Raw genomic sequence first — 23,439 nt, forward strand, 5'->3', positions numbered from 1 at the left:
TGTTGAATAACTCGTCATCCAGTGATCAGAAAAGGATAAAACTAGTTCAACCTCTTAGGATCTCTTTCTGGTAACGGACTGGATTTTTGGATGTTGGATAGTTGACTCACACTGGCCTTCGGGTAAAGTTGGGGTATGCGATTCTGTAATAGTTCAGTTTTTCTTTGCTTTAATTTTATTTTAGTCTAGATTTCTTTACTTGTATGAGTCGTGAAGCTACTCTTTTTATTTTTTATTAGTTTATTTTCTTATTTTTGTAATATTGTTCTATTATTTTTCGAAGTTCAAAATATAAATAAAAGATAAAGTCATAAGACTGTTTGCACAGAAAAGGATAAAACTACCACCATTCGATTCGTCTCAGTGAGACGATTCTAACAAGCTATGATACATCTTTGTACGATTATTAGATGCCAAGTTATTTAATATATTCTTTATATAACTGTGATTATAAACGGTTCTTTTTAATATAAGATTTTTGAGGATAGGTGTGATAGTGACTATAGATAGATTGTGACTATATAGGATAGATTTTAATAATAAAGTGTTTTGAACATTCAACTGGTGTGACTATATAGTAGAATGTGACTATAACGGGAGTGACTATAGAGGGAGTTGACTGTATAATAAGTTAAAAAAAAGAAATATTAGTTCTTTAGCAACAAAAACTTTGAAAGAAAAAGAACTAACTAATAAGTAAAGAAAATTTCTGATTTCTATCTATAAAAAATTACAAAATAAAAATAAAACAAATAAAAGAAATTAGATTCTTTATATGACAACTAAACTTGTTCAATTACAGCATAGCGGACATGCTTATATCACCATGCCGATCATTTTGCTGATCATATATATTTTTCAAACTTCAATAAACAATATCTCGAAATTCAGTCATCCAATTTTGATAAAGTTGTGCTCATTGGATTCGCCTCATCGAGACGAGTCAAATGGTGGTATTTTCATTAATTTTGGATCACTAGATGCCAAGATATTCACGATTTTGTATTTCTATTATGAATTATCACATTATATAAAATCGGCCGATCTGGCTTGGCTACACCGATATACATTCGGCCGGGCTATAAAAATTGATAAATTTAAGTTTTTTAACGATATAGAATAAAATAATAAACCTTTTTCATTACTAAAATTGATATTTATTAATTTTATATATAAATTTTTAGTATTTAATTAGGAAATTTACTATTTTTAGACTTTAAAACTTTGTACAAAGCCACAGACTTTTAAGCCAACTCTGAAATTTTCATCATATATTTGTTAACCATTTAGAAATATATGGTGAAAAAATGGCATCCTAATTCGCTTGAAACCAAAAGTTACCTATATACTATATTTAGTCAATTTTAATAAATTTGCAATTTTTAGACTTCAAAGTTTTGTACAAAGCCACAGACTTTTAAGCCAACTTTGAAATTTTCATTATATATTTATTAACCATTTAGAAATATATGGTAAAAAAATGGCATCCTAATTCGCTTGAAACCGAAAACTTACTTATATGTTATATTTAGTCAATTTTAAGTAATATATGATTATTTGATTTTAAAACTTTATATATTTTCTAAAATTTATTTTTGTTTACTATTTTAAAAATATAAGATAAAATTAATTATTTTAAAAGTTTTCTATGTGTTATATTTAATCAGTTTTTTTATAAATAGACAAAAAAATTGCTTTAGCAAAATTAGAAAATCCAATCCAATTTAAAATAAAAAAACAATATTTTTTTAAATACTTTCATAATTTTTAATTATAAAAAATGGATAACACTTCTACTTTTTCAAATATTTGCAATTTTGATTCCATTGAATGTAATGGAAGAATAAAGCCAATCACTTATAACACTAAAATACCAAAATCTATGAATTAATTATTTCAGTTGGAATGTATTTATGCCAAATACATTACAATCAATTTATTTTAAATGAAACTAGAAATATTAATTATAATAAGAGTTGTGAGCATCCAAAACATGATGAATATAAAAATCAATCAAAAAATACAAAAAAAAAATCAAGCAAACTTAATCTTAAAAAGGTTCCAAAAAGATTAATTGAAGTTTTAGAATTAAATGAATCTTCAGAAATTTGTAGTATGTGTAGAAATAAAACTGATAAAGATTCTGAATATTTACAAAATGAAAAATACAAAGCACCTATTCCAATTAAAAAAAACAATTTAAATGATAATGATAATTTACAAGATAAATCAATAGAAACTATACAAGATGAACTAATAGAGGCTATACAAGATGAATCAATAGAAGTTATACAAAATGAATCAATAGAAGTTATACAAAATGAATCAATAGAAACTAAACAAATAAAAACTTGTCAACATCCAAAACATGATGAATACTTAAATCAATCAAAAAATACAAGCAAACAATTTAGTCTTCAAAAAGTTCCAACAAGATTAATTAAAGTATTAGAATTAGATGAACTTGCAATGATTTGCAGTATGTGTAAAAAAAAACTGATAAAGATTCTCAATATTTACAAACTGAAGAATATAAAGCACCAATTTCTAGAAAAAATAATAATGACAATATATCAAAAATAGGAAATCATACTTATTTATTTAGAAAAGATATCTTATATACTGGAGATGAATTACAACAATTTGAATCAGATTATCAAGAAATTATGACACAATTAAAAATTTCAAGTTAAATTAAATTAAATAGTAAAATAATAAAAATGTCTAATATTCTTTATAATAATCAACATGATTAAATCTTAAACCTATTTATGATCCAATAGCTTTTAAAACTATGTTAAAACAGCTGATAAAGATTTAATTGGATTTTTTGATGAATTATATGCTGGAACTAATCCTAATACTAAATCTGAAACAACAAATAATAACAACAAAAAAAAATTAGTTTCTTTATGTTATTTTTTAGCTAGCATTAATAATAAATATATTAATGGAATTAAAGTTGATATTGGATCATACTTGGAAACTTCTGGAGCTTCTTCTTCTTCTATTGATACATTGGCAAATATAGGAGTTTCAGTAACAAGAAAAACAGTAAATCGTAAAAAAAATTTTATTTCAAATGAACACCAACAAACTGTAGATAATTATTGTTTACAAAATATAGAAAATATGTTTATTCTTAATATAGATGATTACCATAATATTCATAGGCGTAATCAACCAACATTCGTTACAAACTCACAATATTTATCATTTTGTAACAATATTATTGAATACAAATACTAAAATTCCAAAAATACCATTTTATTCATTAAATAATTTTTCAATACATAATCCTAAAGGAATTGATTCTGGATTAATTATTAATAACATTAAAAATAATTTTATGAATCAATTAGGTAAAAGTTATTATATGCAAAAAGAATTATGGAAAAATTTTTTAATTGAAGATTCTTATGAAAATAGAGTTGACTACTTAATATTCATAATTATGATGGTAGAATTCAAAATTACCATGAATTAAGATCAATGTCTAATAGCAAATTAGTAGACTTTATTTTGCATCCTTTACATAGTACTTAAGGATTATATTGAATGTTTAGATTATGTATTTAAAGCATTTGAAAGATTAGAAAATATTGAAGAAAATTATTTAAATAATTTTATCATTCCTGTAATTGCTGATTGGCGGGACAAGTAAATATAAGAAGAGCTATAACACTTAGAATTAAGAAAGGCATTAATTCTGGAGTTCCAGAGCAAGTGTTAAATTTAATTCCTATGATAGGTTCCACTTCATCTTTAAACAGCAGAGAAATACTATTTCAAACATATCATTTCTTTTTGAGATGCTATATCATAACTTATTTGGAGATAAAAAAATATTATCTCAAAAACCAAAACAAACAGTAATCAATCTTATTTTACATTTAACTTATCATGGATGGAAAAATATTCGTGATATTGTTACAAAAAGATTTGGAAATTTAAAAGATGCAGAATATCAAATGATGATAGATTTATTAGATAATTCTATTCCACTTACTTTGGATATATATGCAATACTTTTTAGAAGTGGATTTTTTGAAGGATATTTAGAAAGTACTGTAAAAATTTGGATATTATTTCAAAGATTGAGAAGACATAATTATAATAAAGCATCACTTATGTTTTTAAGTGATGTATTTTATTGGACTTCAAAAAATCATCCAATAATTAATATTTTAAAAAATAATTTACCAATTTTTAATGATTATTTTGTTGAAAATTTTCATAGCTCTTTAAGGCATCAAACAGCAGAATCAAATTCAGAGTTACAAATTATACAAAAAGCAAAAATTATTGATGCCTGAAAGAAATAATAATCCTTTTAAAAATTCTTTTGTTAATTTGAGAAATCCAGGTGTCAAATTAAAGAATTAAAATCTTTAGAAAAAAAGGTTTCATTATTTTTATTCTCAATATTTGATAAGATTCATCAGAATATAGGAAATACAAAACAAATTAATAATGATAGATATCCAAAATTTTATCTTCCAAGTTTTGATATTGAAGTGGATGTAAAGGAATGCCTTTAGGCTGTCTACTGAATACACAAAAAATACCGGCAGATGATAAATTTTGTGATGCAAATAATTGTTTATTATCAAATAGTATAGATTTATCTAATGGAATTGTTTTACTTTGTGGACACAGTTTTCATAAAGAATGTTTAAGTACTTTATATGATGATAAATGTAATTTTTGTTTTGATTATTTATCATCGGAATTGAGAAAAATATTAAGAGTTTGGATCAAAGATTGTCGACATCATTAAAAGAAAATGAAATCCCTTTATTTGAAAAGGAAAATAATAATGATGATGAAAATGATGAAGAAGAGAATATTGAAAACATATTAGAAAGAATAGAATGTGATGTAGAAAATCAATATGATATAATGTATCAACAATGGTTAAATTATAATGATATATAATTAGTATTAATATAATAATTTTTATTAAATTGCAAAAGTCACTTTATTGAAATTTTTTAATAATAAAAATTAATATTTTATTTTGATTAATGAAAATTAATGAATTATAATTGTATAATTACTCCAACTAATAAGATAAATTATATAATAAAATAATTAGAAGATTCCGAATGCAAATATCTCAAGATATATAACTCCAAATTTTGTAAAATAAAGATGATCGGATTCATCAAGTCCTAAGTTTTCTAACAAGCTAAAAATCATAAAATTCTGATCACTGGATGCTGAGATAACTGAGATTAACTTTAAAAAAAATCTAATATTAAATGTGATATGATAAAATAGTGATCAACAAATGATCGGCAAATGATCGGCAAAATTGTGATAAAATAGGGATGTCCGCTATGCTTTCAATTACTTGATTCATTTAAAGTTTGTCCATTAATTTCTTTAGAATTTCTCTCAGTCAGTTCTAATGTAGTTTTTACTTAGAAATCCTGAAACCCTTTTCTTTTTGTTTACATTATCTGGTGTTGCATTTTAAGTAAAAGATTTTCTTGTAGTATTTGTTTTTTTTTAGTTTGTATTTATTATCATGTTTATAGGAATCTGATTAATACCTGTGGTACTTAGATGATTTCTTGAGGTCCTTGGAATTAGCATCTATTCTTGTTTTGTTATTTGCTTCTTGTAAAATCTAGAGAAAATGTAAAATAATTTTATTTTCTAACTTTAATATTTACTAAATATAATATAAAATAACTTTTCATTTGATTATAAATAAAATATATTGAGATTACAATCCATTTATAAATAAAAAGAATTAAAAAAATTTAATATATTTTATAATAAGAAATTAATTTTTTTTATATATACAATATATAATTTTAGAAGATAAAGTTTCACTATAAGTATTGATTAATGATAATTGGATAGAGATCCTATTCACGTGATTTTGGCATATAAATGGTTTTTTTTCACCATTTTATTAATGTTCGTTTAACTTCCATATATTTTTAACATACTAATCAAACCAGATAACTTTCACACCTTTAAATTAGCCAATTTTTTACTGACTTGATTGATTTGAATATAGAGTAAATTCAAAGAAATATCCCATCCAGTTTTGAATAGACCAAATCTACCATAATGGCTATGTCTAGGAACTTTTCGGGTAACGACCCTAATTCCTATGGTAGTGATGATGCTTTCGATACATACATCGATATGGACTTCTTAAGAAACAATGCAATGGAAGAAGATGTAGATTATAGAAACATGTCGAATTCAGATCTATTCCGTTATTATTTAGAGGATGAATTAATTAAGGACACAGAAGTTTTGGACCAACCTCCCCCTCCCACCACTTACTCAGCTCCTATGCAAACTGTTACTAGCGACTTTTCCTTGGTGACTAGTCCAGTTCCTATTGCTGAGGATTTAAAACTTACATCGGTACCTGTAATTGAGGAAACAAATGAAACCGCTCAACAAGCAATCGCTACTACTGCGGTTGGGCCGTCTTTGGCTATCCTTAACGCACAGTTGGCCGAGTTGCTGGCAAAACTTCCTACAATTAAACAAGAAGCCACTTCAGATAAAATTACCAGTCCTACCTCACCAAAGTCTAATGCGACTCAGACACTAAAATCATCTAATTTACTCAATAACAATAATGCTCATAAAAGCGATGATAATAATCAGGTTGATATGAAGAAATTATCATCGAAAGAACGTCGCCAAATTCGTAATAAAATTTCTGCTAGAAACTTCCGTGTAAGAAGAAAAGGTTACTTTCAAACTTATATTGTTTTCAATATGAACATGATACTGTAAATTCAATAACTAAACAATTTTCTTTTTTATTAGAATATATTCAAAATTTAGAAACTACAAAAGAGCAACAACAAGAGGAAATAAATTTACTTAGACAAGCCTTGTTGCATTTGCAAGAAGAGAATACAAAGTTGCAACAAGAAATTGAAGAATTGCGTAAACAAAAACAACAAAATACCAAACCCATTGTTGCATCACCACCTTCACCTCCACATATTTCCTCATCTGCAACAACAAGTAAGGATAATAGTACTATTTCTTCATCGTCTAAATTTACAAATAACAATTCACGACCTAATGTTGATCAAATTAAAGGAGCTTTGCCTTCTGTACCACCTCACCAACCATCTTCACCCGCTTCTCGTTATCTAGTCATTCCTAATGTTAATAAAGATGCATCGCCTTCGTCTTCATCTGCAAACCAAAAGACATGGCAAGATTCACGTGTTAGAGTTCAAACAACTTTTATCCCTGAATTCAATCTTGATAAGCATTTATTCAAAGAAAAATCCACACTTTCATATTTGGATTTTCAAAGTTATCCATATAGATATCCTTCTATGATCGATTTGATTGAATTTAGTCAGAGCGTGGATGGTCAAAGATTTTGGCTCGCTTATGTGTTAATCTCAACTGTAATGCAGCAGATGACGAATTTATTTATTGAGGCAGTTTGTGCCACGCCGAAGAATCGAATGATTTCTGCACTTTTTCCAAATGTTAAAACTCCTGCATTAGAACATGCGAATGAAACTCATCTTCAATCGTTTAATGAAGAAGAAAAGGAATCTGAGAAGAACCTTCAGTCTTCTTTGGAAGATGAACAGCTTAACAGTGAAGTTAAAGTTCAGGAGGCTTCCATGTTGGACAACAATACCATGGTTGAATCTGTTAAAGAAGCTTCTGTCCTTGATTGGTTATATGATGCTATGGTTAAGCATGTAGTTGAGCAAAGTCAAATGGAGGCTAAAATGGCGGAACTCAGTGACTGGGTTGGTGAAGAATGGGATGATAATGTTTTGCCATTCTTATTTTAAGAATTTTTATTTACTTAATATTTTGTTATTAAAATGATAAGATTTGGTACCTCATTTTATTACTCTGTAAATATGTAAATTTGCGTTTGGTTCTTTGATCTAACTTGTTCCACTTTGCAATGTACAGCTATGGAAAGGTTCCGTGAAATATAAATTAGGAATTTATGGCTTATATTTTATAATTTTTATTTTCTTCATCTATCCTATTTTATAAGATTTATGAAATTTTTTGATTTGCGAACAATTTTGTAATTAATTTTCAATATATATAATATATACTGTATGTATTTATCTACATATATGTATGTTTATTTATTATATTTCTAAGTTTTTTTTTCTTACTATGACATATGTTAAAAAAAAATTTTTTTTCGTCCATCATTTAATAAAGAGGTACAAATTAAGTTTTTTTTTTTAAGAAATATAAAAAATGTTACTATATGCAAATGCAAGTTTGGCTAGTTTGATAAGTTGATAAATGATAATTCGTCGATTTTTGCTGCGGATCGCTAAAAGAAATTGTATAATTGTATTACCAATGGTCCTTTTTTCTATTTAACGCCTTTAAACTTGTAGACTTAATAAACCTTAGCATTTTGTAGTATTTAAATAATTCTTAAGAAAATGAATCTTAGTAACAAAGGCAATAATGAGCTATTGTTCATTAATTTTAATCAGGATTTCAGGTAAATGTGTATTTCTCTCTCGAACTTTGAGACGCGTTTTTAGCTTGTACTCTTGAAAAGGCTGTTCATCCTTTCATACATGAGCTTGTTAACTAGTATCAAATTTATTACAGTTGAGAGGAATGTGTTGACAAGGATTTATGTGTGATATTAGGAATGAGCTTTCTTATCTTTTTTTTTTATTTTTTTTTAATAACTGTTTAATTTTTCTCAATTTATTAAAGCTGTATCTCAGTCGGAACTCAGCATGGTTACAAAATATATAATTGCGATCCGTTTGGAAAATGTTATTCAAAATGTAAGCTTGGATTGCTTCCAAGAATTCCTTATTTATAAATAATTGATTGAGTCATTTCCGGTCAATTCGTCCATTTCTTCTTGCTTTAAACGCGAAGTTTTTGATTTATCTGGTTTATTGCAATTGTGAAGTAGATGCGAATGGATAGAGTTTATAATTGGACATAAGCTCAAAAAAAAATGCTCATACATGATTCTGATATCTACACGGTTATTATTTTTATAGCTGATGGTGGAATTGGGATTGTAGAAATGCTTTTTTGTACGTCGCTGGTTGCGTTGGTAGGAGCAGGTGAACACCCCTCATTTTCACCACGACGTTTACAAATTACTAATACAAAGGTTTGTGCTTTAATCATATAAAATTCTATTATATTTAACGTACTGATTTGTTGTTTAATAATAAAGCGTCAAACAACAATTTGCGAACTTACCTTCCAAACCTCAATCCTTGCGGTGAAATTAAACCGTCGTAGATTAATTGTCGTTTTGGAACAAACTATTTTTGTTTATGATATTAGCAATATGAAGTTATTGCATAACATCGAAACTAGCCCAAATCCATCTGGTAATGCATTTTATTATGTCTATGCTTTAAAATAATTTAATAACGGTATTTTTAAAAAAATTTCTTTATTATTATTGTAAATAGCTATTTGTGCCCTTTCTCCTTCAAATGAAAATTGTTATATAGCTTATCCCTCTCCCACTCCTTCTCCTTCATCTCCTTTTTCAAACCATAGCACACAGCACAATGCACCATCTGGTGATGTTTATATTTTTGACGCTTTGTCATTGCAGGCCGTAAACATAGTCCAAGCTCATAAAAGTCCGGTTGCTTATGTAGCCATTAATTCCGAAGGAACTTTATTGGCAACAGCTAGCGATAAGGTTCAATAATTATTATAGTTATTATAACAGTTTTATAAATTAAAATTTTTTTTAAAAAAAATTTGTAAAATTTACAATTTATTAGGGTACGGTTATTCGCGTGTTCTCTATTCCAAATGCACAGAAGTTGTATCAGTTTAGAAGAGGATCTTATCCAGCACGCATCCATTCGATCTCTTTTAATCTTGTCAGCTCATTATTGTGTGTTTCAAGTGATACAGAAACTGTACATATTTTTAAATTAGGAGGAAATACAGGTGGTCCAGGAGGAGGTGCAGGTGCAAACAATGGGACTACTAACGGCACAGGTGGTGCAAATCCTTCGCGTCATTCAATTGGCCCTACAACAATAGGTGGATTTGAAGCGTTTATTGATGGGAAGAAAAAAACCGGGTCCGGGTAAATTTTATTGTCCCAATTCCTATTAAAAATTATTAAACCCTTATCTAATGGGAAATGTTTTTGAAATATTAAGCACTATACGCCGCCAATCCTTTCATCTCGGCCGTACTGTTGCTGGTAGTGTTGGCAACTATCTTCCAGATGCTTTGACAGAAATGTGGGAGCCAACACGTGACTTCGCATATTTAAAATTACCTAGTTCAGGCGTACAAAGTGTAGTGGCACTAAGCAAGTGGGTTCCCATTATTTATAAAGAAATTTTCAAACAAAAATTCGATGGCTTATATGTTCTTTTATTAGTACCACACCTCAAGTTATGGTAGTCACCTCTGAAGGATATTTCTATCAATATAATATTGATTTCGAGAATGGTGGCGAATGTGTATTGCTTAAACAATTTAGGTAATAATAACAGTATTTTGTAAACCATTTAAAAGATATGTGATAAATTAGTAATATTTACTTGCTAAAAATTATGTTTAGTTTATTGGAACCGAATGAAGATATGGGAACGTCGTTAATCTCAGAATGACCAATGAACTCAAAAACAAAGGGAATCTGGTAAAATCTAATAATTAAATTCGACCTTGTGAGGTGATGTCTTAGTGGTTTGAGTAAATTTATATTGTGGATTTATCTCATGTATTAATTAATATATGGTTTGTGCGATTAGTTTTGCGTTATCTTAATTTAAATATCATATCGTTGTAGTAAAATTTAATAATAAATTAAAATAAGCATTTTGTTTTATTTGTCACATGAATTTAATTGATTAGTGATGTCATACATGTACTGATGATGTAGCATGATAAATCTTTGGTTTTTTAGCTTACGTTAGCTTTTTTAGTTTTTTGGCAGATATGAACTTACTTTCAAGAGCTACTTCCAGGACAATTAAAATTAATGCTAATACTGTAAATGTTTTTCATTAACAATAATCTTTTAGCATACGTACCATTGAATATTAAAATTAAACTTTTAGGTTTTATTGTGCCTTTCCCGTTCCTTGAAAACATCATCTTCTCGCCAAGCTGAGTTACAGGTATCAATTAAGCGCTTATTAGCTTTTTAAATATTGTATCTAATAATCTCCAGTAATTCTAGAATACTGCACCTTCCTTAAATCAGAAAAAAGAACCCAATTACAAGACATTCTCCATTTATCGTTGGGTGAGTTATAATTTATTTATTTTATATGTATTTATTCTAAAAGATTATTGTTGATATCTATTTCACTTATTTAGGATCCTGATAAACCTTCCACGAAGCCCAGATTGCAGCAATATAAAGTTGATCTTAATACATGTGGACCTATGGTTCTTGATGCTTTAATAAAAATAAAAAATGAGCAGGATGCTACATTGACTTTCCGTCGCTCTTGTCGTGAAGGTATTTGCGGATCTTGCGCTATGAATATTAATGGTACCAATACCTTAGCATGTATTTGCAAAATTGACCGACTAGATACTAAAATTTATCCATTGCCGCATAGTAAGTTTCGTTATATAATTTTATTTATTTGGAAAAAAAAATTTTTTTCATAATTTCATAATTTTATAACTCATTTGTGTTATTTAGTGTATGTAATCAAGGATCTTGTCCCAGATCTAACTCATTTTTATAAACAATATAAATCCATTGAACCATATCTCAAGAAAAAGAATGTTCCAAAAGACGGAGATCGTGAGAATCTTCAGTCCATTGCAGATCGCAAGAAATTAGATGGCCTTTATGAATGCATATTATGTGCTTGTTGTTCTACGTCATGTCCAAGTTATTGGTGGAATTCAGACGAATATCTTGGACCAGCTGTATTGTTGCAAGCTTATAGATGGATGATAGATTCTCGAGATGATTATAGCAGTGAACGTAGGGAAGCTTTACAGAATCCTTTTTCAGTTTATCGTTGTCATACTATTATGAATTGTGCAAATACTTGTCCAAAAGGGTTGAATCCAGGTCATGCTATTGCTATGATTAAGAGAGACATGGCCTTAGACTAAAATAATAGTGTAATATTATGTCAAGATTTTTCATTAATAAATTCTAAATGGTTTTTTCAATCTTTGTTTGCTATGATTTTCAAGTTTAACCTTTTTTTTAAAAAAAAAATCACAGTAAACAGTCTGTATTATTAATAAATAATCTTTTTTTTTCTGTAGGCTTATTTATGACTTCTATTATTTGTTTCTATAAATAGTGTAATATTTAATTTATAATTATATTGGTCATTAATAATTTTGCCAAAAAATGTGATGGTCAAATGAGAATATTTTTATATATTTATATATGATTTTTATTAGAATAAAATGAGAATCAATTTGGAGAATCAATTTGAAAAATCAAATCATACTTTTATAGCTCTTAGTCTAATCTATAAAATATGATGAGTATTTAAAAGATTTAATGTAATTAGGATACTCAAGCTGTAAAAGCTTTTGCCCCATGTCATTGCCAACTTAAGCATAAACCAAAAAGTATATAAAATCCAATTTTAAAATCTGTATTATTTCTTTAAAATTTTCTACTTATTTTTGGAAATGATCTGCGAATTTTTTGATCAGCACTTATCACGTGACAATACTCCTATTTAATGAATTAAGTTGGCATTCATTGTATAATCGAAAAAAGTGTTAAGTTTCCAATTATCGAATAAATTAATAAAATTTTTGCAGTATTTCTGCAACCTTGTTTAATATTTTTTGATATAGATCAAATATACTATGTAAATGTAAACGAACAATAAATAATAAGAATCGATATATTAATTTGATGTTGAATATCTAATCAATTAATTCGACCAATGTCTTTTCTAAATAAAGTATATAAGAAATTTTTTTGTGGCGCTAAGTATAGCTGAATATAATAAGTCTCGCGTAGCCAAATGCAGTGCCATTCAATTAATAAAACATTCAACATTTAATATTCTAAATTTTTTTATGCTGTTATTTTACATAGATGAATTTATATCCATATTCGAAATGTTTAAATTTGAAATGTGTCATTGTAACCTTATGAATACTCATTGTGAAACCATCTCCCTTCTCCACCGTATCTTTCCATCTCTTTAGTAACGCTTCTAACACTAGTTGCAGTTCTTGAAGGACTTCGTATCGTAAAATCCTCCAAATTTTTGTCTTCTTCTTGCTCCTCTTCTGATTCTTCACCTTTTAATTTTCTTATTTCTCGTTTTAATTCTTTAATCTGCGTATTCATCTCATCAACTTGTAATTGGAAACCTTTCTGCATGTTGAGAACGAGATGATAAAGATCATCCATAGTGAGTTCAGGTGTTGTATGAACTTCTGAATGATCATCTGTTTCTTCTTCAAAATCTAAATATTCAGCAGGTAATTGGTGGGATATGGGAGAAGATGGAGCTAAAGAAGGAAGTGTGATTTGTATATGTTGTGGAGGTTCTGGGAGAGGAGAATCATTGCTCCGAGTTTCCTCCTCTTTTGCATGGGATTTTTTATTAAACCTCAATAGGGATTTACCGATATTAAAATAATTTTTACGTTTTTGATGAGTTGGTGTAGGTGCTGAAGGTCGGAATACCGTTTGGGATTTATCAGATAAATGTTGAGGTATCGATGGAAGTCTTTTAGATCGAGAAGGTGGTGGAGGCGGTATAATTGAAGTGGATATGTTGGCGGTGTTATTATTGTCATCTTCATCATCATAACCGTCGTCTGTTGGAGGTGAAGGAGGGGGTGAAGGGAGTGGATGACCGTTGCTAGGTGAAGTCGGCGAATCAGGATCGATATATTCTGCATATTCACTCTCTTCATAGTTACCCTCCCTATATTCATGTTCCTCATATTCACCTTCGTCTTCTGTGTATTCACTATGATATAACGCATTCCTGTTATAAGTTCTATCGGAGTTTTCATTTGGATACTCATCTTCATATTCATCGTACTCATCGTACTCATCGTTTTGGTGGTATGATAAGTTTTTTTCGCGGGCTGTTCCCCGGTGTTCTCGTGAACTCGCCATACCTTTAAAGAGTGATGGGGAAAGTGGGCACCAACAAAAGTAAATTCCTTTCACTATATATAACTTGTGAAAGGGAATGTTAAACACTTTAAAGAAGGACTTATTAGTTGGTAGATTTAATAAAAACCAACAAAAAAAAGATACATATGTCGAAATATTTATTTTTTTTTGAGGCCGATTGTTAATGACAAGTCTAAACAAAAATAATTCTTTTTATAGGCTCAGCCTTGAAATTAATTATTTTTTTTAAAAAAAAGAAAAAAGAATACAACAAGGTTTATTTTTTTGCTAGTATTTTATAAATGAAGTCTATAATTCGGACGAAGCTTTTATTTAATTTTTAAACATTTTTATTACTATAGAGACTTTGAGCCATTAATGATGATCAAATTTACGTTTTTGCAACTTAAAAAGGGCTTATAGGTAATGCAATTATGCATCTGGATTTAATTGCACAAACTGTCAGGTAAAAAATTATTATATGTATCAATTAAAAAAAAGGCTTACCCAAAATGAGTTAGTTAGTATCTTTGAGTAACAAATTCAAACATGAAATAAACTAGCTTATAGATGCAAGAGGAATACAAAATAATCAATATAATAAGCCAGATATTATCAAGCAATTTACAATTTATTAAATAACTAAACTAATTAAAATTTCTTATTTTTAAAAAATAATTCAAGTTTATCAACTAATTTAATCAAACCATTTTTAAAAGAACCAAAATATATAAATAAAATTTAAATTAAACTAGATTAAACTAATAAGGTTATTTAATCTGATTTGAGAGTTTTTTTTATATTGCAATCTAAAAAATTCAAGTTATAGTTCAGTTTGAAAGTTTTAAAATTGATTAATCATTAAGTTAATTTTGCAAATTTTAATATTATTATATTTTTTACTATATATTTCAAACTAAAGTTTCCTTTTCTATATATAGTATTTTTTTAAAAACAATTTCTTTTTTCTACAGTGCGGTACCTCTATAATAGGTACCCCTTATATCTTGTGATCTAATGGTCAGAATTTTATAAAATTTTAAAATTAGATAGCTTTTAAAAAGATACATGTACATTAAGCAAATAAAAAAATTTTCTCAAATTTTTTTTGCTGACATAATACAAAATCATATGACTTAAAATAAATTTGATTGGCTAATGTAATACTTAATGTTAATTAGAATATATATTTAAAAGTACCGTATATCGCGGGCCATAGTACCCCCTATGCAGTATACCCCTGAAAAATTTCATAGAATTGTATAGTACGGGGGATATTTTACAATTATCTCGTGATCTAGTGATCAGATTTGAGCCATTATTTTTTTGTTTGATAGCTCACTGGTAGCTCTTCAAAATAAAAAAAGATCGTTCAAATTGGACTAGTAGATCGTGAGATATTTGCAAAAAATGGAATTTTTAGGCTTATTAAGACTGCGACATAACCTAAACCCCAATTTTTGCAAGATACCCTCGTATCATGCGGCCCGCTATATACGGTAATTTGATTAAGATATCATCAGGAACTTTTCTATGGAATTTATATTTTTTTAGCAAGTTTTCCTGTAATTCCTTTTTGATAAATAAGCATAATATAATTTGTAATAAAAAAATTTTTTTAATAAAGTATGGGTAAATTTATAAGCTAAAATGATTTGTTTGAATAAGCACTATCAAATAATTATTTTTTTTTTATGTTACACAAAAATCACTTATTCTCAAATTTTTCCCATCATAATAAATTACCTGAACTTCAAACTTATGTAACACTAGCAAAATTTATTATTTTTTAATCTAACCCGATAAGTTTAAAAGCTCTTGATATGCTTTATTAAAATTATCGGTTAGAATTTTAAAATATTATTTTTTGCTAATGTGACATCTTTTTGAAAATGTCACATTATGACTATAAAATTGGGTCGGGTATAGAGGTACCGCATTGTATTAACTTTATTTAAATATTATATAAATATTTTTCTAATATATATCTTAAACATTTTATATTTATAATAAATATAGTAATATAAGATTAACCTTTTAATCAGTTTTTTTAATTAAATATTTTTATTGGTTTTTTTAAATTGAATAATATTTTTTTATTAGCTTATTTAAACTAAATTCAGTTTGTTTTTCATTATAAATATTTTTTTTTATAATTAAAAGAATTAATAATTTTTTTTTATTTTTAGAATATTATTAATATTTTTTTTCTGAAAAAAAACTCTTCTCTGTAAACCCTATTTCCAGAATTTCTTACAAAAAACTAAAGTTATTTTTTGAAGAAAGAGTATAGGAAATATCAATATAGGAAAAAAAATAATATTACACAATATGGTAAAGTTTACTTTAAAAAAGTTTATAAACAAATTATTCAAAGTTTTAGCATTTTTTTTTACCAAAACCTTTTACTACCAACTTGCAGAATATTTAAATTAAAAGATTTAGAGTTTGACATATTAAATTTAGACAAAATAGTATTCTGAACATTTCTCATACAACTTAGAAGTAACGTATAATAAAATGCATTTTTAGCAACAATTTGATCAATATTAATACTAAAAATGCAATTTTACTATTATTAAATTCGTCTCATCAAAATAAATTTAAAGAGTTTAAATTCGTTATAATCCAATTACTAGATCACTTAAAACAGAGATATGTATGATAAGAAAATTTGAAAATACCTTTGAAATACACAATTCTGGTCAGAATTAATATATAAACTCTATGCAAACTTTAATGTGAATTGTATAAGATATGTTTAAGATCCTAACAGAACTTTTAAAAAACTAAAATCAGAAGACAACAATCTCATAAGAATGCTATTTATTAAAAATATTAATGAAAAATATAATATTATTAGTAATATAAGAAACTCTATCAAAATAACTTTTAAAAATATTACTTATAAAGCTTTGATATAGTATTGATATAGTACAAGAAAATTTTACTAGAACTTTCCATTTGGAAAAATCAATAATAACTAACCAATTTTGAAATAAAAAATAATATGACCAATATGAGTTTCACTTTAATTTATCAAATGATGAATCAGATTTATTAAATATAGTATTTCTAATTCCCATTTGATTAATTTACTTTTTTAAATAGTTTTGATTAAAAAGTGAGATCTTATATTAGGATGAATCTTTAAAATCTATATATATATACATATTGGCTAATAATCAAATCATATAATATTTTTTATTTTTAAATTTAATCATTAATATTTTCACATGTAATGATCCAATTTAAATGGTCTTTAATTTTTAAGATAGAGCAAGTTCTTACCTTTCAAATAAATATAAAATTATTTGTTTAACATATATGTATGCTGAAAAATTAACAAATAATATTCTATAAAAGATTCTTGAATTCCTTTCATTTTATTTAAAAGACTTTACTTGCTATTTAAAATATCAATAAAATAACACTAATAAAAAAAATCTTAAAAAAAAATAAAAATAATTTTTTAAAAAAAAAACTCTTTAAAAATCCTATATTTAGTAAATTTACAGTATACTTATAAATATTTCTACAAGAAAAAAAAAACTAAAGTTAAAAATAAAAAAAAAATAATTTATTCCTATGAATAGAAAGTATAAAATTTTTTCTTTTACTTACTAGTTAAGAAATAATAACTATATATAATTACAAACTTTTTTAGTTTATTTAACAAAAAAGTGATTGAAAAGTGATTAAGCAAAGAAGTACTTTACAGAAACTTCAAGATCGTAGCGAAGGCTTAATGCGCAATAACTGCGTTATAAATACATAATGACCACATTATGTAATCGTAAAGAAATTACATATATGCAGTTACTGCGCATTAAGCCTTCGCTATGATCTTGAAGTTTCTGTAAAGTAGTTATTACCATTAGTTTTGAATATAGTTTAAAATTTTTTTTATTTTTTTATAAATTTGAATCATATAATAAATATATAACATATACAGTCAACTCTCTTTATAGTCATACATTTAGGACAAGCCATTTTTCATAATTATAAATAAGTGTAATTATATACACATTTTTAATACATTTTATTATACTTTATTAAAAAATATACAGTGGCTTGCATAAATAATGCACCAAACTATTTTAAATATACTTGTAGATGAAACCTTTTCACGTGATTTTTGGCCACATCTTTAAATCAAAATTAAGTTAAAAAATGATAAAAATTAATCTCTACATCCAGCCGAAACCATAATATAAAGTCTTTGGAGTTTTGGATGGATTTCTGGATAGTTTTTAATAATTTATTATAATTAAATTACTGAAAGTCCGAAATCCTGTCCAGCTTCATAGAGGTTTCAGCTACATGTATAATTTTAAACGGTAAATCATGTATTTATCGATCAAAACAATTCTGTTTAATCTAATTTTTTCAAAATAAATAATATATGCGTAGATCTTTAACATATAAATACCAACCCCTTCCCTGTATAATAAAAAAATCTATTACATCATTTTTTTTCTTCAAATTATAGTGTGTTACTTCTGCCATTTTTTTAAAAAAATAAAAATAATTAAAAAAAATTTTTTTTTTTTATAATTAATAAATAAATATAATAATAAAAACATTTTACACACTTACCCCTTAACTGAAATTATATATAATTTTTTTCATAAACTATAGACTAGACTCACTATAGAATAAAGAGCACAGGCAACTATGATGGTTGAATGTAGCTTTACCTCAAGGGAAATTACCGCTAAAATTAGTTGTAAAAGTCATACAACAATATTAAGACTTAAAAAAAATATGAAGAAACTGGTAATGTGAAAGACAAGCCACATTTAGGCTGACTACAAACATTAAATGAGCGTTATAAACGTACTATTGTAACTTGTAAGATATTTAATTAATAAAAATGTTCTACTACCATTTCATTAACAAAATCTTTACAAGTTAATGAAAATATTGAGGTTAGCATTAATACTGTGTGTAGAATATTAAGGAGAAATGGTTTGGTTTCTAGGGTAAAACATAAGAAGTCCCTTTTATCTAGAAAATACTGAGAAACACAGGTCGAAAAGTGAAAAATTAGGCATCAATTAGTCACCAATCAGGCAGTTTGCTAACTTTTGATCCAGTGATCAGAAAAGGATGAAATATAGCTCATTGGAATCGTCTCAATAAGACAAATCTAATGGTAGTAAAATCGCATTTTAGGATTAATACTTGATGAGAAATTAAGTAAAATATAAAAATAAAATGTATCATTTATATTTTATTTAATTTTTTATTAACTATTAATTATAGAGATGCGATTTTATTACCATTAGATTCGTCTTATTGAGACGATTCCAATGAGCTATATTTCATCCTTTTCTGATCACTGGATCAAAAGTTAGCAAACTGCCTGATTGCGATCGATTTATGCCTGATTTTTTACTTTTCAACCCGTGAAAAATGGCTTAATTTCACCAAAAGATTTAAGAATTGGACAATAAGTAACTGGAGCAAGGTGATGTGGTCTAACGAGTCTAAATTTCAAATATTCAGATCAGATGAATGCCAGTATTATTGGAAAAAGCCCGGAAAGCTGCTTAAAAATGCCCATATTAAACTTACAGTTAAGTTTGGTGTGGGTAGTGTTTTTATATGAGGATGTTTTACTTCTTGTGATATTGGTTATTTATATAGAATCGATAGAGATCTTGATGCTAATATTTATCGCCAAATATTAGATGAAGACTTCATGAAGACACTTCAGTATTATGAATTAAATATTTCAGACATTGTCTTTCAGCAAGACAATGATCTGAATGAAACATACCGCTATATTTACTAAATAATAGTTTGATGATAATAATGTTGAAGTTTTTTTATGGCCATCTCAATCCTCTGAGTTTCCAATTTAAACCCTATAGAACATCTTTAAAATGATGTAGATTATCGACTCAGGGCATTAAACATCGAAATTAAAAGAAAGGATTCATTATGGGAGCATATTTCTCAAATTTGGAATGAAACGGTATTGAAAATATGTACTAAACTAATTGAGACAATATTGGAAAGAATCCAAGATGTTATTGATACTAGAGGTGGTTATACACAATAGTAAAAATATTTTCATGAACTTTTTAGTAATATTTTTTTTAGTTTTTTTTTAAAAAAAAATAATAATAATGCAAAACGTACATAAATGATGTACCATGATTTTAATAAACATTGTGTAAATAAAGTAAAACCAGTTTATTAAATATTACTAAATTTATTATATTTTTAATGCTTTTATACTATATTATATATAAAATAATTATTATATTTATATAGGACTCCGCTTACTTCTAATAGAGGTAACCTACAAGCCTAAGGTAAAAATTATATAGAAAAGTCAAAAAACCTGGTTGAATTAATAAGGTAAAATTCTTTATAAATTAAAAAAAAGTAAATGTAATTCCATGGTAAGTTTTTTTTATGTAACTGTTAAGTATATGGTAAAATTAAATAGGATTTTAAAATGTAACTTGTAATTATAAGGTAAAATTTATGATTTCATAAAATTTATTAGTATATATTATTTTTAGCACAAAGTTTATTACATGAACATGTAAAATTTCATTACACAAATATGTAAAATTTATTATATTATTTTTAGAGGACCCGGACATTACATATACAACTCAGTGGCAACTTTTTTGCAGATTGACCTAAATTTCACAAAAAAAATCAGTTTTTTGCGATTATCTCGGTATCCAGTAGTCCAATTTGTACGAATTATTTTTCGTTTTGTAGCTCTCATCAAACTCTACAAAATAAAAAAAAATCTGCATGAATTGGATCACTGAATACCAAGATACTCACAAAAAACAGAAAATAAAAAAAGAGCAAATTGGGTCTTTTTTTGGCAAAAAGTCAGTTGTGAGTTCTATAAAAGATGTTTGGGGTCTTATTTTTAGCATAAGTTTATTACACAGACATGTAAAATTTCATTACACAGATACATAAAATTTATTATACTATTTTTAGTTACAAGTTTATTACACAGATACGTAAAATTTATTGTACTATTTTTAATTACAAATTTATTACACAGACATTTAAAATTTATTGTACTATTTTTAGTTACAAGTTTATTACACGAACATGTAAAATTCATTACACAGATACGTAAAATTTATTGTACTATTTTTAGTTACAAGTTTATTACACAAACACATAAAATTTATTATACGAACACGTAAAATTAAAAAAATAAATGTGTAAAAAAGAATTTTTTAAGAATATCTGTGTAATATAAAAAATTATAAAATAAAGTGAAGAACAGAAAGGTTGGAGGCGGTAGGTAGGATAAATTAAGGTTATTTATTTATTTATTTTTTTTTGTCAAAAAATAATATATATCTTGTAACTATTGATTAATTTTGAATTTATTTTAAATAGAAACTTTTTTACTTTTTTTTAAAATAATTATATCTAAAAATTAGGCCAATTTTAAAAGAAATAAAAAGTACTAAATGTATAAAATAAATTATGTTTTATATAATCTATAATTATAAATGTTACTGAACTTGTAAGGTAAAAAATATATATGATTTAAAAATATAACTGGAAAGGTGGTAAAATTACTTAGTAGAAGGAAAATTTGGAGTAAAATAAATTTACATATAAATCTTAAAAATTTTATGGTAACCTTTATTAGGCCAAAGAAATAAAATTATTCGTTTCTCATGAAAAAAAATTGCTAAATTTGACCTGGCCACCCGAAAAAAAAATTTATTTTCAAAAAAAAATTTAGCCGATTCCTAGAAGATAATTGGTTGATTTAATAAATTTTTTGCCCGGGTTACTGGGTGGAAAAAAAAATTATTTTTTTATGATTATGATTGGTCAAAATCAAAATCACATGACCAAATAAAAATAAATTTTTTTATCTTTTCGCAACATTTACATGACCTGCCCGGTCATGAGAAACGAATAAATTTATTTACTTGGCCTTAGAAATAAGCGGGATCCTATTTATATACATTCAAATTATTAATAAATTTGTAATTTAATATTTAATATTGATATGGTACGTTACTTATGCAAAGCACTATATATATATATTATTAAATTAGCAACCAATACAGTCAACTCTTAATATAATGAAGTGGGCGTCCAGGCTGATCAGGCCTTCGTTATAGGAATATTCATTAATATGATGGGAAAATCTGGTACAATCTGGAAAATTATGGTATATTGTGGTATATTGTTGTATAATAATTGTATTTTATAATGCAAAAACACAAGTTATACAAAATATTTTCGTTATATTGAAAAAAAATTTGTTATAAAAGAAAATTCATTATTAAAAGAAGTGTTTTTCATATACAGTTTATAAAATTTACTTTGTTAAACGGTATATGGTATTTAATTAGTAAAATTCGGTATAATGAGATTTTTTCATATGTTAAAATCTGTACTACACTGAAGATCCGTTATATTGTAAAATTCATTATATCAAAATTCGTTATAAGAAGAGTTAACTGTAATCGTAAAAAGATGCAATACAACTTGTTGGAATCGTCTCATTGAGAAAAATCAAATGGTGGTACAGTGCAGAACCTCTATAATAGGAACTTAAAAAAATTTAAATAAAATTTGATTTTATGATTAGATTTTAATTTTATAAAAAAAATTAAACTTTATTTATTAAAAGGAATTGATTTATAAAATAAAAAAAGTCTCGATTTTTCAGATTATGTAAGCATCACGTGATACATATATTAACCAATCAGAAATTAGGATTTTATAAGTTATATGATATAAAATTTATATAATATATTTATTTATTGTATTTCATTATAAACTGATGAATTAGGTATACGATGATAGATTTGTATTTTATTATTTGTATTTTTTGACCAAATTAAAGTAAAATTACTTAGTTTTTGAATTTTTTCATTTATAAATTCATCTGAACTGTCTTTTAAATATTCACTTGATGGTATATAATTATCATCTATAACATTAAATTGACCTATACAGTCAACTCCCTCTATAGTCACTCCCGTTATAGTCACATTCTACTATATAGTCATACCAGTTGAATGTTCAAAACACTTTATTATTAAAATCTATCCTATATAGTCACAATCTATCTATAGTCACTATCACACCTATTCTCAAAAATCTTATATTAAAAAGAACCGTTTATAATCACAGTTATATAAAAAATATATTAAATAACTTGGCATCTAATGATCGTACAAAGATGTAGCATAACTTGTTAAAATCGTCTCACTGAAATGAATCGAATGGTAGTAGTTTTATCCTTTTCCTTTGCAAGTATTTACGGCCAGACCACCCATTGCCTCTTATGAGACTAATCTCGGGTCTGTGTCCTATCATCTTCAATG

The 23,439-nt window shown here is 26.3% G+C and overlaps 5 protein-coding genes across 6 annotated transcripts; 4 read left to right on the forward strand and 1 right to left on the reverse strand.

Moving 5' to 3' along the window:
• Positions 1–1,780: 1,780 nt before the first annotated feature.
• OCT59_008208 (uncharacterized protein) lies at positions 1,781–4,938 on the forward strand (the record flags this gene model as incomplete). Its single annotated transcript, XM_066142307.1, has 9 exons — positions 1,781–1,832; positions 1,901–2,479; positions 2,584–2,688; positions 2,807–3,054; positions 3,152–3,362; positions 3,540–3,660; positions 3,752–4,276; positions 4,367–4,523; positions 4,750–4,938. The coding sequence occupies 9 exons, from the start codon at positions 1,781–1,783 to the stop codon at positions 4,936–4,938; spliced, it is 2,187 nt and encodes a 728-aa protein (XP_065999200.1).
• A 997-nt stretch (positions 4,939–5,935) lies between these two features.
• On the forward strand, positions 5,936–8,226 carry OCT59_008209 (uncharacterized protein). The gene is made up of 3 exons (XM_066142308.1): positions 5,936–6,727; positions 6,808–7,011; positions 7,090–8,226. Exons 1-3 carry the CDS (start codon positions 6,088–6,090, stop codon positions 7,809–7,811), a joined length of 1,566 nt encoding a protein of 521 aa, XP_065999201.1. The 5' UTR covers positions 5,936–6,087; the 3' UTR covers positions 7,812–8,226.
• Positions 8,227–8,369: 143 nt separating this feature from the next.
• OCT59_008210 (autophagy protein) lies at positions 8,370–10,850 on the forward strand. The gene is made up of 9 exons (XM_025318424.2): positions 8,370–8,497; positions 8,722–8,795; positions 9,021–9,136; positions 9,203–9,362; positions 9,447–9,685; positions 9,771–10,084; positions 10,161–10,319; positions 10,388–10,489; positions 10,571–10,850. The coding sequence occupies exons 1-9, from the start codon at positions 8,436–8,438 to the stop codon at positions 10,617–10,619; spliced, it is 1,275 nt and encodes a 424-aa protein (XP_025176239.1). The 5' UTR covers positions 8,370–8,435; the 3' UTR covers positions 10,620–10,850.
• An 82-nt stretch (positions 10,851–10,932) lies between these two features.
• OCT59_008211 lies at positions 10,933–12,177 on the forward strand. Of its 2 annotated transcripts, XM_025318425.2 has the most exons (5): positions 10,933–11,001; positions 11,070–11,129; positions 11,192–11,257; positions 11,332–11,578; positions 11,666–12,177. In XM_025318425.2, the coding sequence occupies exons 1-5, from the start codon at positions 10,948–10,950 to the stop codon at positions 12,088–12,090; spliced, it is 852 nt and encodes a 283-aa protein (XP_025176240.1). In that variant the 5' UTR covers positions 10,933–10,947; the 3' UTR covers positions 12,091–12,177. The 2 variants fall into 2 exon arrangements, with proteins under 2 accessions (XP_025176240.1, XP_065999202.1); XM_066142309.1 differs by having other exon boundaries at positions 10,942–11,257; positions 11,666–12,165.
• Positions 12,178–12,737: 560 nt separating this feature from the next.
• On the reverse strand, positions 12,738–14,436 carry OCT59_008212 (uncharacterized protein). Its single transcript, XM_025318426.2, has one exon. The coding sequence runs from the start codon at positions 14,084–14,086 to the stop codon at positions 13,100–13,102; it is 987 nt and encodes a 328-aa protein (XP_025176241.1). The 5' UTR covers positions 14,087–14,436; the 3' UTR covers positions 12,738–13,099.
• Between the last annotated feature and the right edge of the window lie 9,003 nt (positions 14,437–23,439).

This window comes from Rhizophagus irregularis, chromosome 16 (genome assembly GCF_026210795.1).
Source record: "Rhizophagus irregularis chromosome 16, complete sequence".
NCBI classification, from domain to species: domain Eukaryota; kingdom Fungi; phylum Glomeromycota; class Glomeromycetes; order Glomerales; family Glomeraceae; genus Rhizophagus; species Rhizophagus irregularis.